At 38.1% G+C, this 17,568-nt stretch overlaps 1 protein-coding gene across 1 annotated transcript; it reads right to left on the bottom strand.

The window, feature by feature from the left end:
- Nucleotides 1-220: 220 nt before the first annotated feature.
- Nucleotides 221-17,510, bottom strand: LOC575850 (protein ABHD18). The gene is made up of 11 exons (XM_776224.5): nucleotides 17,275-17,510; nucleotides 12,831-12,915; nucleotides 9,578-9,678; nucleotides 8,240-8,318; nucleotides 7,036-7,148; nucleotides 5,598-5,736; nucleotides 4,956-5,153; nucleotides 3,754-4,333; nucleotides 2,117-2,310; nucleotides 1,622-1,680; nucleotides 221-757 (listed from the first exon to the last, which is right to left on the bottom strand). Exons 1-11 carry the CDS (start codon nucleotides 17,370-17,372, stop codon nucleotides 670-672), a joined length of 1,734 nt encoding a protein of 577 aa, XP_781317.4. The 5' UTR covers nucleotides 17,373-17,510; the 3' UTR covers nucleotides 221-669.
- Between the last annotated feature and the right edge of the window lie 58 nt (nucleotides 17,511-17,568).

The raw sequence follows: 17,568 nt of genomic DNA, 5'->3' as shown, positions 1-17,568 counted from the left end.
ATACAATCATGCGTGTCCATGGCAAGCCGTTTTAACATTTATTGATATGATATATACACAAATAGGAATAAATGTTTGAACGAGTGGACCTTCACGTTCCTCTTGTCCAGGGCAGGTGGTAGGTAGATTCAGATACATTTTAAAGAACTGTCGTATCCAATTGGCAGAATAATGACATTAAAAAAATATACATAATTATTTAAAACGTACAAGACTAAAATTTGCTGAAATCATGATTTTTATTTGACAGCTGCACAGGGAAATGAACATGCATGATTTCAGAAAAAAACATACACAAGAAAAGTTGAATTTAGTTCACAAAATGGCCATGCACTATTGTTTCAATTAATGTGTATACATCCACCTGCAACCCCAAAACTAAATCAAATAGCATAACCCCTGAAATACACAAATCTATACTCTATACTCTCAGACCTTTCGGAAGAGACGAACACAAGGTACAAGTTACGCGATATATGTATATACATTCTCTATATCAAATAAAAACAATCAGATCATACGGTTCTTAAAATTAAAACTTCTATGAACAAAATTAATATGATAAGATATACTTTCACATAATATTGAATATTCCGTATTCTGAAAATGTCATTCCATAATGCTTGGAATTGACTTTATCCAAATCCTTCCCATTTAGTTCTTTTCCTGTCATGACTTTATGTCCGTTTTGCTCTCTGACGTGGGTACGCTCTCATACTTGATTGTGTACTTGTTGAAGGCATCGTTTATAGCTTTCCTGCAGGAAGGAGAAAAGGGTAAAGGAAGTTTGTCAATTACACAGAATACTAAACAGGACAGTTTCGCATGAAGCAAATAATCATTCAAGATCAATTATGCAATAATTTGTAGAATACTAGAGCCTTTTTTAGACAAGGATGTAAGGATAGGCCCAGGTAAAAACTGCATGCTTGGTATACTCGATATAATGAGGTAACGCTTATAACAAGGATATCATCATGTGCCAAATCTAATTTACTTGTAATTCTATGGCCGTATGAGCTTCTTAAAACGAGATTCAGCTATTACAAGCTGAATCCCGCGCCCTACAAAAAGTAAAACATTGTTAATCGTTCCTGTTAAACCGAGCAGTTTCACTGTTCTACATGCCTACGACAGTTCATAGGAGCATTACTTTCTCTTGCCCCGAAATCGTTCCACACAAACTGTGCAAGCACAGTGAATGATGTTGGGCCTAAACGCTATATGAGAAAAAGAGGAGGTGATTGGACATTCGATTTATCATACTATACCCCCTCGTCAATTACTATGCTGACCTCTACGACCTCATTGAGCCTATTATTTTGCCAACCAGAAGAATGATCATTGCGGGATTGAGAGGAAGCAACTGTTCACCGATAATTTCTTGAATAAAATACATCAAATGCAGATTTGTCATTTCGTTAACAAATTAAAAATTGCATTCATTGATGCTTAAATAGCCTCGATAAGAGCAGAAACCACTCGGTATGTGCATTTTTTTTGCACGTTCTGATATGAGGAATATCAATTGGTCAATTTCCCCTGTATAATTTACAGCTTGTTTTGGAGGGTTTAACACATCTCAATCCCATTCTTCATTTTAACTTGTTCAGAAAATTACCTGAATTCTGACTGCTTGAAGAGGAAGGCTGCAATGTGTCCTCCCTCAATGTATCGAACCTGTAAGAGCAACAAAGATTTTAAAAGAGGATTAGTTCATAATGCTCTATACAATACATGACTACATGATTTCTGATTCATCAGCAAACAAGGAATATTGCAAATGAGAAAATTAATTTCATCAACATTCAGCATGTTGGTAACCATTGTTGGGAGATTTTTTTTCTTTTAAAGCCCCACTGCACTACTTATAGCTACTTGCACCCTCTATACAGCCAACAATGCCTAAGCGGTACCCGTTGATGCCCTTTTTCTTATGTTAATTGAGAGCTGGTTTGATGAGACCACCTGCCAGTGAACTTGCAGGGAGGTGTAATCCCTCCATGCCAAACTAGTGCAGAGGGGCTTTAAATTCGAATCGAGATAAAAAAAAAGAAGTGTATCACAGATAGTTCACTTGTCATTGAAAGAGGGACAAGAAAAATGACAGACTCACCTCGACTCCTGGCCAGATGTCATCTAGTGGAGGGACCCCCTTCCTTGGGATGTAGCCGTCCTTCAACGCGCTCACGACGATCACCAAGCTGGAATCTACAGGGGTTGAGAAGTTGCCCACATAGGTAGTCACATCCATCACCCCTCGCATAAACTCCAAGGCTTCCTTCTTCAGCTCCTGGTAGTTCTCCATATCTGAAATGAAGACAAAGATTAATGGCACGCAGGGAAGGGGAACGGGGAGGGGGGCTCATTGTGAAGTATCAAGTGTCCCTGAGGGTGGAGGGTAGTGGTCCAATGGGGGGGGGGGGGGGTAAATGTTCTAGGTTGGTAGTCTGAAAATCTCTATGCTTTCCAAAGACGTATCCCTCTGGAAAATGGTGCATGGTCATCGATGCATGACCCTGTGAACGTACACATACCGGTATATTGAAAAGCAAAGAGTGTAGATTTCTCCTCAAAAAAATTCTCTGAAGTGGTTCTAATAAATGCACTGTATATCTTGTTATCAGCTATGCTGATAGCATTTACAGAAAACCATTTAAAGGGGAGGTCCACCCTGATATTAATTTGGTTTTAATAGAAGCAAAAATATGAGAGAAACGGATTAGTGAAAGTTCTTGAAGTTGCCATCAATCAAACATAAATTGGCAAGACACTGACATATATTGCGAAGTCCTCTCCAATTTGGTCTGTACAAAAATGTCATAACCTTTCATTTTCTTAGTTCTTAATGAAGGAATAGTTTCGTTTCGTACAGGGGTCGTGCAGAAACACATATGCAATAACTATAGTTAGGGTGTGTGTATGATTGAACATTTTCTTTAGGCAAAATAGAAATGTTTGAATTATTTAGTACAGGGAAAAGGGGAGGGAACCCCGGCCCCCCCCCCAAACTCAGTGTTCTTTAGGGTACGCATATGCATGTTGCCTCCTTTTGAAAACACCCCCCTAAGTCTGGTGTGTAAAGTCAATACGGGCCGGATTTTTGTGTACTACGAGCCAGACTTTGGTGCGTGAAAAGTACCCCTTTACCGGACATTTTGGGAAGATGCATGGTATCCCTCCGTTCACGTAGTGGGGGGTCGGGAGGGAACTTAGCAAGATATATCACAGAGTAGCCAATTTGTGTTTGATTGATCGCAACTTCAAAATTAACAACTTTTTAAAAAAAAAGATTTTGCTCAAACTTTAACTGACATGTTCCTCTCATTTTTCTGCTTCTATTAAAACGAACTTAATATCAGGGTGCCCGGTGGACCTCCCTCCCCTTTAAGCAGCTATGAACTTTACCAATTGCCAAAAAGAGTGAGTGATTAATTAACACAGCTTTCTTGAAAGTCCAAGGTATGGAATTGTGAACATGAACTGACATAAGAATGTCACTTTATTTCATATTTTGTCTCATCTAAGGTCAGCAAAATATGCTGAAAAAAAGCTTGCTGTTAAATCTGCAACATCACATCAATTCAAAACATTTGTGGGTAAACATTTCAAACAGTATTCTGCAGCAGGAGAATTTTCAGACCCAATGTTTTTACTCTTGCAATAATTCTGTCACAGCAACTTTGCCAAAGTAAGCCAATAATTCAATGGTTACATTAATACCCCCACTATTTGCATTCATGAGGTGCTTACCAGTGATTTTCGTTCTTTTCTTCTTCTTCTTTGTACCTGCAGTACTGCTCTCCTCCGATACTGTGGTCTTCGCTGTATGATCACTATTTGTGGAAAACCGAAAATGGCTTTCTTTGTCTTTCCTATCTGAAGTTGATTCTTTGTTGGTATCTGCATCTACGTTTGTAAGATGAGCATGCAGTTTGCTATCTGGTATGGATGATCCATTACAGGTGGTGCTTTGCATGCTGTGGGTATGTGTCTCTGAGTCATGTGTAGGGTGTACTCTTTCATCGTCTCTGCAAAATCTATCTATACCAGGCTTGGCTTGCAGTCCGTTCGATGGGCCATTTAATGAAATCCCAACGGCTTCTTGCAAGTCCAGCTTACCCATCGGCCTATTATCTATTGCACTCAAAATGGACTCCTGGGCGGAACTCTTGCTATTATCCTCACACGGCGTTGCTTTAAAGTCATTGTGATACGAAGGTTGAGGTGTTTTTGGTCGTTGGTCGTCTGTAGATCGTTGCATGCCGTTGAGATCATCAAGACTCTCTGGATAGTTCCAGACAAACTCCTGTCCAAGTGTGAAGGAATCCGTCTGTATCAAAAAGAAAAGAAAAGAAAATTAAAAGTTTTACCTGATTTTTCAATAAGCAGATACAAACAAATTCTGGGTGTAAAAATCCCCCAAAAGGTAGAGCCCCCCCCCCCCCATTTAGGCGTTGTGGCGTGCACCTGTAATCCAGCTAACAGTGGAAGTTACAAACTGATTCAGCCGAGGACGCAGGTTCGAAACTGAGTCACGTCTTTCAGATGGTGACGTTTAGAAGTCTGACCCCAGACGTAAATAATCATATCTGATTGACACACGTCTGTAAAAACACAATACACACACACACCCCCCTCTTCAGGAACAGATTCCAACCAATGTCCATTATGTCGTAGATGCATATAAAATGATGTTTGTCATCACTCCCCCTCAAACCTAGGGCACTGTAAAGAGTTGGTCGCACCCCACCACACCAATAATTGATTGAAAGTACTCCCTCCTTAAGGAGCTTTTCAAGGATGAAACCCTCTTTACTTTTACTTTACTCAGCACCTGTTCGGTAAAGACAGGGGTAGCACCGATCCAGGACAGAACTCCCTTTATTTCATCTTTGCCCCTCCTCCCAATCCTTGGTAAAACCATACACTCTGACTCATTCACCTTCTCTTACCTTTGGGCACTTGTGAAGCTTGCCCATAATCTCCCTCTCATACTCCAAGTGTTGGCCCAGGTACTGGGTTACAAGGACGGGCCAGGGGATGGACCCACTCAGCACCCCCTTGGTGAAGGCAGGGGTACCACTGCTCCAGGACAGACAGGGGATCAGAGGGATGGGCTTGTGCCAGTTGGTTGCAGCTAGAGATGCCATCTAGGGTCAAATGGTAGATGATATTGCAATATTAAGAGAAAACTAAATCATAATTTTTTATGTTGGAAATTCTGAAAATATCAAACAGATTTCATGTACACAAGATTTGAAGTTAAATCAAGAATAGGCAGTCTACTGTGAAACTACGAAACCCAACACTTTTTGCTAGTTTAAGGCTCATGAAAGAAGCCAAAAGAAAACTGAATACTAAAACACAACATTTAAGTTATGCCGTTTGCTGACAAGGAAAATAATGGATGTTGTTTTATCATATGTGATAAATGCTAATATTTTCATCCTAACAAGCAGTTTTTGAGATTTGTTGACAGACTGTAAAAATGTTTGCCAACCAAAACAATTTTAATAGGGGGTGTCACCCCTCCCCCCCCCCACTCTGACAATGCCCCATAACATTATGAAATGATTTGAATTAGACTGACTCACATGTCCACCCATTGATATCCCTGTAAGGCCCAGTGGTCCAAAGCCTTGCTTCTCACACCAGTGTAGCATAACTAACCCCTCTAGGATTAGACCTCCTCCCATCACAAACAGATCGTTCACATGCCGCAAGCTGGACCGTCTGAAAATAAAATCGTATGGTAAAACCTTTTCTTGCAAGGGATCAGGAATGACATTTTTGGGGGTCTGGTTGCATGAGCTCCCTCTTAAAGCCCCACTGCACTAGTTTGACCAGGAGGGATTAGACCTCCCTGCATGGTCACTGAAAGGTGGTTATCTCAACAAATCAGCTCTCAATCAACATAAGAAAAAGGGGATCATGGGGGGCCAATGGTCACTAATTAGGCATTGTTTGCTATATACAGGGCGCAAGTAGCTATAAGTAGTGTAGTGGAGCTTTAAAGCTTTAAAAATAAAAGAACTTAATTAAACCATAACGCAAAGCTTTAATAGCAATGGATCCCACAATTGATTTTCATGATTGATGGCATTGATCACTATATGCAATCATAGGATCAATTGCTAAGCTTTAGGTTACAAGACCAAGGTAAAAAAAAATCTTTATGAATTCAAGCCAAAGAATTCATTTAGAAGAAGTAATTTGGGTAAGATAGAAAAATGCAGTTTGGAAAACTACAAGACTCTGGAAGATATTGGTAGGTAATCTGTTTCTTTCATTATGAAGTATGATTTCTGTAAACTATCGTTATCTTCCATGTCCAGAAATATGAACTGTGTTTACTGGTTTACTATTAACCTATTCAAATTTTATAAGTATAGTAATTTATTGTCCTTTTCAGGAAATTTGTTTTCCACTGGTTACAGAGTATTGCGATACAGATATATAAATGAAATATTACAGGACAGTGATAAACATACACATATGATAAACATACAATAGATGAGGTAATATATATGTAAGCCACGGTATATATGGTGGTTAAAGAGGTAATATCAGATTCCATTTTACAAAATATGAAGCTAAATTATTTAATATCAATGATTATTCCATAGTAAATCTTAAAATGATAATAAATACATAAATCATTATTATTGTCATTTGTATTATTATTATTATTATTATTATTATTATCGATTACCATTTTGAGTAGTATAATTATTACCGGCATCGTTTTTATTGCTAAGTTTATTGATGACACATAGATTGTAGTTACTGGCTCAAACGGTAATTGAAAAGATGAATGGAGTCTTTTTAAATAAAGGTTGCTCTTGACAATCTGAAATCTTGTCGCTTGCCTGATATAGCAAAGTGTAATGTATGCCCACTGGATTCCAAGTATTGTAGTTCATTCATTATCAGCAGCTTAATGGAAATCTTGTCAATAGGTCCCCAGGAAAGAAACATCCATAAATCTGAAAATTTGGTAAACCTGTCTATGATGCCTCTTTGAGTACTTACAGCTGTTCTTTGGGCTTCCTGTATCCATAGAAAGGATTCTCAATCAGCAATGATCCAATACCATATTCCTTGATGAGAGGCCTGGCAAGGAACGTTCTCCGCCTCCAGAAAAACTGAAAATAAAGACATCACACATTACAAGATATTTGGAAGGGGGAAACAAAATTTAATTTTCTACCTTCATATTCTTTTACTAATTTTTTGTTTTTTTGTTAAATAGTTCCATATTATGACATAGAAATATCATTAATATCTCTAATAATTCTTCTTTTGTTAACTTTTTAAAAATTTAAAACTTTTTCAATGTATCGGTACGTGTATGTCTCTCAGCCCTTTTAAAGCCTAATGCTTCAGTCATACCATTGCGTAGTTGGCTTGCGCATTGCTGCGTTTTTATGGCAAGCCGTTTTAACATTTATTCCTATTTCTTGATATTAAGAAATTATTTTCTGTTGTAAACCGATGGTAATTCTTGATATCATGAAATAGGAATAAATGTTAAAACGGCTTGCCATAAATACGCAGCAATACGCAAGCCAAATACGCAAAGGTGTGACTGAGGCATTAGGTAGAACTGCTTAAAAAAAATCCTCCCCCTCTCTCTAGATATAGCCACTGCAGATTTGTGAACCATCAAAAATGTTTAAAAGTGATTTTATAAAGTAGTAAGCTCTCCATCTTCACCTAGAACCTACCAGTGTTCTAACTGACCACAATTAAAAACTGACATACATCCCCGGCCCCCCCCCCCCCCACTCTGGGAACGGAGGGATACCATGCATGTTCCCAAAATCTCTGGCTCGTAACAAAAGAAAAAGGTCTACCCGCGTTGACTTTACACACCGGACTTTTGCTAAAAAGGCTTGTATAACAAAAGAAAAAGGTCTACCCGTATCAAATTTACACACCAGACTTTTGCTGAAAAGGGGGGGGGGGGGGTGCTGGGAACACGCTTATGCATACCCTAAATATCACTGAGTGGGGGGGGGGCGGGCATACGTCTTTTGGATAACTTTAAAAGTACAATGTGTAGGTCCTCAGATGAGTCACGTCTTTCTTCAATATAGGCTTAAAATCTGTCAAGTACATTACATTTACTTAGTAACAAGTAAGAAACAAACATGATTTCAGTTTCCCCACTGAATTCCTATTATGGTATCTAGAGTTCCTTCCTTAAGTAAGTGTGATAGCTACATATACTTACATGGTCGCCTGTTCCTGCCATGTGGATGCACACTGGTTTCTTCTCGGTGCGCCATTGTGTGGGTACTATCAGTTGAAACCTGGAAAATCAATCAACAGTCATGAAATAACTGTATTCTTACACATGATTTTAGCTATAACTAGTGTAGTGTATCCTCACAACTAAATGTAGATTGGGGAGAAGTTTTCCATATTGTAAAACAAGAAGCCCCCGTGTTAGACAGACCACTTCACATGAAATTGAACTCAATAAAGGCCTCTTCTACAGCCATCTGTATTCTCCATGCAATAGCTTTTATGAGGTCACAATACTAGTGTAGGAATATATCATAAACAGTGCATGACTATTTTATAATACCTTGTGTTAGGCTTTCTAAAACACCAGCACCTAGTGCATGCAATCTGTTTTCTGACTTCTCAAATACAACCACTTTTTGAAAGGTGAATGCAATAGCTTTTGCAAAGCATTCAAGTACAAGAATAGGGCCTCCACCTGAATAGGCCATTTTTGTAATGTAACCAAATTTAATGCATAAGTCTTTGTGAAGGGCCTCAATATATATTATTTCATTCACCTGATAAGAATAAAAGTATTCCTATAGTCAGAATCTGAACTGCATATATTAAGTGTTGCTAGGTAGATCAAGCCATAAAATCTGTCCTACCTGGCAACAACTAATGTATGCAGTTCGGATTCTGTCTATTGAAATACTACTATTAAACAGGTGAATGAAATAATTTGTATTGAGGAACTTCAAAAATACTTACGTACTAAATTTGGTTACATTACAAAAATGGCATATTGACAGGCAAGGGCAGTGAGGTTCATAGGTTACATCACATGCAAATTGGCTGATTAGCATTCATTTATTCACATTTTTATAAAAAACAATTAACATACAGCTGTCGTTCATTCGCTAGTTGACATTAGCATTCTTGATAACTTTAGAATTATCCAAAGCAACTCTGCTACAAGTCGTGGCTTCAGACAGTTCTAAAGTTTATTGTGTTCACATTATTTGAATGTACAAACATGGCATACACTGAACCAATTTTTTAAAGATTTACAGGGGGTGTAGCATGACGAGACAATGTGTCTTTCCTGTGGCCTGACTTGGGGCCAATCGGGTATAATATGTCTACAGACGACGCAACCGCAGTATTCACGTGCGTGCAACATACAAGAAATCGATGCGTGAGGAGAACTTTGGTCTGTTTCGCGAACGCTAGGGCGACCATTATAATCAAGTCTATTAGTTTATGTGCAGTTGTTCAAAAGAAGTCATAGATGGCGTTAACCAGTATTTGCCAAGCTACACTCCCTTTAAAAGCATCTCACCTTGCTGTTTTGACCTCCTTTGGCATGATATCAGGAAGGTACCTGTCAAATGGGGACCTGAAGTTCCCATCAACGATCCGGACATCACCCTTCTCCACATCCTGTGATGGGTACAGAGAAATGGATTTGAAGAGTGGCCTTTTTTCAAAGTTATCATCATTAAAACTTATGGGACTTTCAAAAATGGCTGAATTTGTGAATTGCTAGTCTGCCATTTGTTAAAATTATAGAGAGTGGATAAAATGCAAAATATTCAAAATGTATTACAACTTATGGATGATCTTTTCTTTTGGAGGCAGCGCTCAAAATACACGGGGGCGATGGGCGATTCGCCCCCGTGAGCTCCATAATCGCCCCAATCAGGTTGTCCACGGGGGCGATTGCAAAATTAAAAATCGCCTCCGTGGAATTATAAAATAAAGATCTTCAGTGAATTGAAAAATATTGAAAAGGATGCAATTCATAGTTGTACTCGATAATTCTCACTTAACATATTCTCTCTCTCTCTCTCTTTCCCTGTCTTGCATAAAGAAAATATGAAAATAATATTTTGCCTTGATTAAGAAAAATTGAAAATTTTATCAGTATTAAACAGGGAGAAGGAAAGGGGAGGAAATTAATCAAAACAAACATTGAAGAATCCAATTCAGTGTTCTTTCGTGATGCATAAGAATGAAAGTACATTAAAAGGTGAAATAATAAATTGAAGTGCGATGATAAATCAATTCTTTGACGTTGATTGATTGAATAAAAAATAATGAAACAATATATGGTCTGAAGGTCATATATCTTTGAATGTTAGAAAGTTTCATCCACCATCGTGTTGTTGAACACTATTTGCAATTTAATTTTAATGCGGTGACTTGTCGGTTACGAGCAGAAGGTCATATCAGGCTTCTATATTCTATTATACTATCAACAGATATCTGGATAGAGACACTTCGTCACATCAAGCTACGAGAAAGTATATCATCATCTCACAGAATTCTACTCGACACCGCATCGAAATTCTTTTCACCCTTTTTTTTCTTCTTCCTCTTTTTTGGTCCCTTTTAGCTCTCCTTTTTTCCTTTTCCTTCCTTCTCTCTCTTTTTTTTTAGCGGGGGCGGGGGGAGGCAAAGGCCTTTTGACCCACCCCCATCCGCAACTTCTTGGCGGGAAAATTGCAACTGCATGATATCCCCCTTCTTTTCTTTACTTCTTCCTCAATTTTCCTTCCCTTTATCTCCTCTTCAGTGACTGGTCCCTCAGAAACTAGTGCTAATCCAGTCACAGAGAAATCATGATTTCAACTGATGCCTGTCAGTGCATTGTAAATTTGATTTTTCTTCAAATTTAATTAAAAATCTTTTCATATTTGATAAATATGGTGCATTGACATATGGGCTATGGTTGGAGCATTGGATGCGTTGATCAGCGTTGGTGTATTATGTGGATTTATCATATTCATATTCTGAATATTTTCAGCGAATTGAATGATATTGAAAAGGATGCAATTCATAGTTGTACTCGATAATTCTCACTTAATTTTCTCTCTCTCTCTCTCTCTCTCTCTCTCTCTCTCTCTCTCTTTCCCTGTCTTGCATAAAGAAAATATGAAAATAATATTTTGCCCTGATTAAGAAAAATTGAAAATTTTATCAGTATTAAACAGGGAGAAGGAAAGGGGAGGAAATTAATCAAAACAAACATTGAAGAATCCAATTCAGTGTTCTTTCGTGATGCATAAGAATGAAAGTACATTAAAAGGTGAAATAATAGATTGAAGTGCGATGATAAATCAATTCTTTGACGTTGATTGATTGAATAAAAAATAATGAAACAATATGGTCTGAAGGTCATATATCTTTGAATGTTAGAAAGTTTCATCCACCATCGTGTTGTTGAACACTTTTTGCAATTTAATTTTAACACGGTGACTTGTCGGTTACGAGCAGAAGGTCATATCAGGCTTCTATATTCTATTATACTATCAACAGATATCTGGATAGAGACACTTCGTCACATCAAGCTACGAGAAAGTATATCATCATCTCACAGAATTCTACTCGAACACCGCATCGAAATTCTTTTCACCCTTTTTTTCTTCTTCCTCTTTTTTGGTCCCTTTTAGCTCTCCTTTTTTCCTTTTCCTTCCTTCTCTCTCTTTTTTTTTAGCGGGGGCGGGGGGAGGCAAAGGCCTTTTGACCCATCCCCATCCGCAACTTGTTGGCGGGAAAATTGCAACTGCATGATATCCCCCTTCTTTTCTTTACTTTTCCTCAATTTTCCTTCCCTTTATCTCCTCTTTTCCTTTTTTCTTTCCATTTCCTTCCTTCCTTCTCTCGTATTTTGTTTTATTGGGGGGAGGCAAAAGCCTGGGAGGCAAGGCCCTTTCGCCCCCCCCCCCCTCAGTCTCCTTCCCCCTTTTCATTTCTTCTTCCTCTTCTTTCTTTCCCTTTCTCTCCTCTTCCCCTTTCCCTCTTTTCCCTCTTTTCCTTCTCTCTCTCTCTCTCTCTCTCTCTCTCTCTCTCTCTCTCTTTTGCGGAAGGGGGGGGGGGGAAGGGGCAAGGCCCGCTCACCCCCGCTGGATCCGCGCCTGCATCTACCTTATATCTACTAACTAATGGGTATCAATCCAATGGAAATTTGTATTAAAATAAGAGCCCCCGTCAGCACTAAAAGAGCCCCCGTGATTTAATTTAATTTAATTTGAGCCCTATTTGGAGGGCATATAATAATCTGCTACCTATAATATATAGTCAGTGCACCACAGGAGATGGTGCTTACTAAAGAAAAAACAGAAATTTATGATTTTTTAGAAGTGACCAAGAGCTGGAGAGTTCACCATGAATAAGTCGCAATCCACTGGCTAAATTGCCAATTTGAGATTCACAAAGATTTAGTGATTTTACATTTCAAACATTCTTAACATTCTTATTATTTGTCCAATTAAATGACAATGGTGTAGCATAAACCCAGCCATACGGGCGAGAGGGGAGGAGGTTATCTGGAGAATAAAATGATATAGAACAAGGCTAACAATTCGGGAGGAGAATGGGCATGGTATCATCCTATCTTCTTGTCATTGTACCTTTCCCATCTCCATATCTCTCGTTCTCTCATTCTCTATCTCTTTCTCTTTCCTTTTTTCAGCATTTATTTGCGATTCCAGAGTCCACCTTCCACTTTAGTAGCTAGGCCATCGTTTAAGATGTTTACAAATAGAATGTCATCACAAAACAATTGAAAATATTGAAAAATCATGTCTTACACTGTCTATGTTGACTGGGTAATGTTCATTGACAAGGCGTTGACACGAAGAACGGTCTGCCAGAACTCTCAGAAAATCAAATTGCCTGCAAGATCAAAAAGAACATGAAAAAAGAACATGAAAAGTAACCTAATGATTACAATAACAAACTATTTAAACAAATGGGGGGAGGCTAGTACAGTTCAACCTGTATAATTGGAGACGGCGTAAGGGAGACATAAATAGAGGTCTTTATGGCATGTGATCTTTCTAGACAGGTTTATCTTAACAAATATGTCAAAGAGAAACATGGTTTCAGACTTTCAGGGGAAACAAAAATGTGGTCTATATAGACAGGTGGCCTTTTCTATGCAGGTAACATTAAAGCGATTTTCAGTTTTTCACTGTACTCTACTTAACTTCATATACCATACAGGTTTTTTGAAGTTCCGTCTAAGGTCAAGTGAAAAACAGGAAATTGGTTTTCTTTCTTTGGGCGCGTTCATGCTTGATTTTGACGGCCAGAATCAGGCATCTGTTACGCGTTTATTTTAAAACACGCTTGCGTTCAAACTTCATGCTCACTTTTGTAGAATCACCGAAAAACGGCGATCACGATCGCCGATCGTAAACTCACAAAAAGATGCGTTTACAATTTGTAAACGCGTTTAAATGGGGTCAACGCACTGACCTCTAGTGGGTCTACGTACATGCGCACACAGGTTTGCGAATCCAGCTGAAGGCCACCCAAGGAGAATTGCCTGGAGAAGTGAGCATGAACAGTGCACCGTGGAACTGCGATTACGATGAGCGTTTACGATGAGCGTTACAAATCGCTCATTCTGCCTTCAAAATCAAGCATGAACGCGCCCTTTGATAACCATTACTTAGACCTGACCCACTGATGTAAAAGGTCATTCAATTTGACCGTGTACTCCTACATAACTTTCCTGTCAGACTTCCTTCAAGAGGTGTTGTGGATCCTCACCATATCACAATATTGAATACATGCAGTCAAGACATAAATTGTAAACTTATAATGCAAGGTTAAAGACAGTTGCTGCCTCAAAATCAAGAATAAAAATGGTCATCTAAAAAATAGATATTTATATTTTTGGAATAAAAAAGTTTATCTGAGAGCATTTGTTACATTATTAAAATAACAAAGTAAAGGGCTGTCAAAAAAATCTGCAACATTATGACTTATTCTAGATAATGTACATGTGATAACGGAAATAACTGTCAAATCCAATACCTACAAAAAATATGAATGTCTATACAGAATCACTTTCTTCTCATAAATGAGAAATACAAACTATTCATAGTATTCAATACAAAAAAAGTAAGGGCCTTCTCAGAAATTAGCATGTAGTTATTGAGTGTGTACACCAACACTTGTGTGTAATGTCTAAGGGAAGGTGGAATCCACCATAGGCAAAGCATGCAATGAACTGTTACGTACAAAGTGAATGAGAATGCCATAATAAGTGTTTCAATATGCAATAAAACTGTTTTTATACTACATGTAGGTGCCACTTCCATTTATACTACTTTATTATAGCTACATGTACGTGTACGAGCTCATAAAATGTTAATGATTAATATCAAATCATAAATTTACCTGGATATTCATTTGATAACTTATAAACAAAATAACAGTCTGTTTGTGAAATAATAAAAATGGCTGGATCAGCAGGCTGTCTGCTCTGACATCTAGACATTGCCCTCTGGTAAGCATTGCGCAGCAAAAACCTTGCAGCAATCATGATGCCAAACACATTCAAACAAAAATGGCTGCACTTGTACAAACATACACCACCTTGCCCTAGCTTGCTTGATACTCAACCAACCTAGCATTGAGTGCAGAAGTGCTCTACCATGACAATGCAAAGTATTTTTCAGGCAAAGTCCTAGCAACCGACCCACACATAAAATGTACATGCGTAATAATTTAATCAGAACATCCCTGCCAGAGAAATGATAAAACACCTGACAGTGAAATAGCTGATAGTCTTAATAAAAATAGTATGGCACTTCAAAATATCTTGAAATTACTCCTACATTTGTGTATTTGAATACTTAGCAATGGAAACAATCTCTCCACAGTTTTGCAGTTTCTGTGCTAGCCATTCTCCTGTGGTAGAGTCGACATTGTGATTGAAATGGTGAAGTAAGAGTACACACTATGAAGGACAAAGAAAGCGGACAAAGTATACAGTTCCTCATTCTACCCTCAACAATTGCTATGGTAGACAAAGGAACATCCCTTCACTGCTATTATGTAAAAAAACCTGTAGAACAGGTGTCACATGCATATTCACCTGTTCTACAGATTTTTACATAATAGCAGTGAAGGGATGTTCCTTTGTCTACCGCAGAAAGTGTTGAGTGTAGAATGACACTATGAATATGACTGACAAAGAAAGCGGACAAAATATACAGTTCCTCAGGTAGACAAAGGAACATCCCTTCACTGCTATTATGTAAAAATGTGTAGAACAGGTGTCACATGCATATTCACCTTTTTACATAATAGCAGTGAAGGGATGTTCCTTTGTCTACCTGAGGAACTGTATATTTTGTCCGCTTTCTTTGTGCGTCATTTTCATAGTGTGAGGAACTGTATATTTTGTCCGCTTTCTTTGTCCGTCATATTCATAGTGACAACTTCTTAGATACCCACTGATGTGTATTCCAGCTACAGTATTTAGAACATCTGCCTGTGAAATGCATGATTATTTCCCAACAATCAACTATTTTGTTATGCATTCAAATGAATGGATGTTCTCTGATAACATATTTAGACAAGATATTTGGTTCAGCTTAGGAAGTTTAGCTGTTTCAAACAGTTGAGCAGCTTCTTTTGTCAAGCAACATTTGGCATACAAAAGTTGTTGCTTACTCAGACAAAGCTCAGCCACTTGTTTAAAAAAAAAATACAAAGACATACCGGTACATAGAACTGCTCCAAGAAATCATGTTTCAGATGCTGGAGTAACAAGATGGCTGATGTTTGCATCAATGCCAAATTGCCAATGGCCCTGGCTGTACAATAGCCAGTCATTTTGCAACACCATCAGCTGCATTATGCAGGTCAATTGATATTTACTATGCTGACATGCTGACTATGATGACAGAATGGCTAACAAGGAAACTGCAAACTTTGAAGAGCTTGTTTTTCTTGCAATGGGGGGGGGGGGGGGGAAGCCACTCTCCAAGAAATTAATATTTGAGGTCATTTTTTAAAGATCTTAAGTCTGTTGCATACCATAATACCTGCCTGGGAACGAACCCATTTTCGAAGAATTTGCAAAAGCACTTGATATGGACATCCAAACATGTAAAATCTAATGATCAATGTTCTGAAAATTCATGTGAATAATAACATTTCAGGCTTTCTTGCTTCGAGAAATATCTAAATCTTACAGAGAATTGAAGTGACTTCAGAGTCCAGACTAAATGTAGTTGCCTGATTGTCTACAATTTGAAGTTGATTATTCTAACTCAGTAAAACTTTAAAAGGCTGCAATGCACTAGAATTCAAGTTGTTAGTATACAGATGATCATTCCGAATCTCATTTTGGAAGATGAATTTGTTTAACTTTCAAGTTCAATATCTAATGTTTAATTTACATTTCTTAGAAAATTGGATTGCAGAAGGATTGTATATAGTGTTTGGTTAGCTTTATTGCAGTGACATTGACCTCATATTAACAAATTGAAAGCTTTTGACCTGATTATCCAGGTACTTCATTTCACTATTTCAGTACAAGATATTAAACAAATAAGAGTGCATGCACATCATTGCACATAATTTTACCATTCATCTATTGATCATAGACAGACCCAAGTCTAAATCATGAGGTAGGACTTGACTTACTCACTTTCTTTATTGATCATTCTTCATGATTAATTTCTGTTTTCTTCATTATCCCTTCTTCATTTTGCCGACTCTGAACTTTTCTTCTGCTTTTAGTTCAGTCTGAAGAAAAGTTTTAATTTGCCCAACCCAGTCAAGACCTCACACAATTGGTGCATGTGACAGTGAGAAGCAGTGACAAGCAGTGAGAACAAAGGCTCAGTTGAGCAACTTTGTTCTTCTTTCTTGTACCTTTTAGTTTTACTTCAGTCTTACTCAGCATCTGTATCTTATTATTAATTATTATATTATTAATATTAATAAATTAATAGATCTATTCAACTTTTTTAAAGTTTTTTTTAACTTTTAAATTCAAGTCTAGCTTTTACACCATTCCAAAGCTGCATTGCCTGCATTCATCATTCATGTTTATCATTTATCATGTTCTTCCTCTCTTTCAAATCTTAGTTCAGATCCCTTTTCTTTCCTTTTCTTTGTCTTTCTTTCTTATTTTGACCCGCCCCATTGCATTTGCCGTCTGGCAAAAGGAGGTGCGTGCGTGCGAGATCGTAGGCCGGTGGAGCGGGGCGGCTCCGTTCTACTCACCGTTTGATTGTCGCTGGATTCCCCCATCCTCTGGTGAAAAATTTGGATAGCAGCAAACTTCTGAAAATACGATCAAAAGCACTTGCTTTTTCATACATTTCGCCCTTCTTCTGAAGTTCTTGTGGACGTGTAAAAACTCATCTGACAGCCGAAAGAGAGTTTTTTTAGGAACTTTAGATGCTCGGAAAATGGACTCTCGTTGCTTCTCAACCTAAAGATTAAAAGTAAGAAGACTGCGTGCATTGTTGACCTCGTCGAGTCCGTCCATGACCTACAGGAAGTGCATGTAGCTCG

This window comes from Strongylocentrotus purpuratus, unplaced genomic scaffold, assembly GCF_000002235.5.
Source record: "Strongylocentrotus purpuratus isolate Spur 01 unplaced genomic scaffold, Spur_5.0 spur5_scaffold_11, whole genome shotgun sequence".
NCBI lineage: Eukaryota > Metazoa > Echinodermata > Echinoidea > Camarodonta > Strongylocentrotidae > Strongylocentrotus > Strongylocentrotus purpuratus.
Note: the sequence above shows the minus strand (reverse complement) of the source record. Positions and strands in the feature narration are given on the sequence as shown.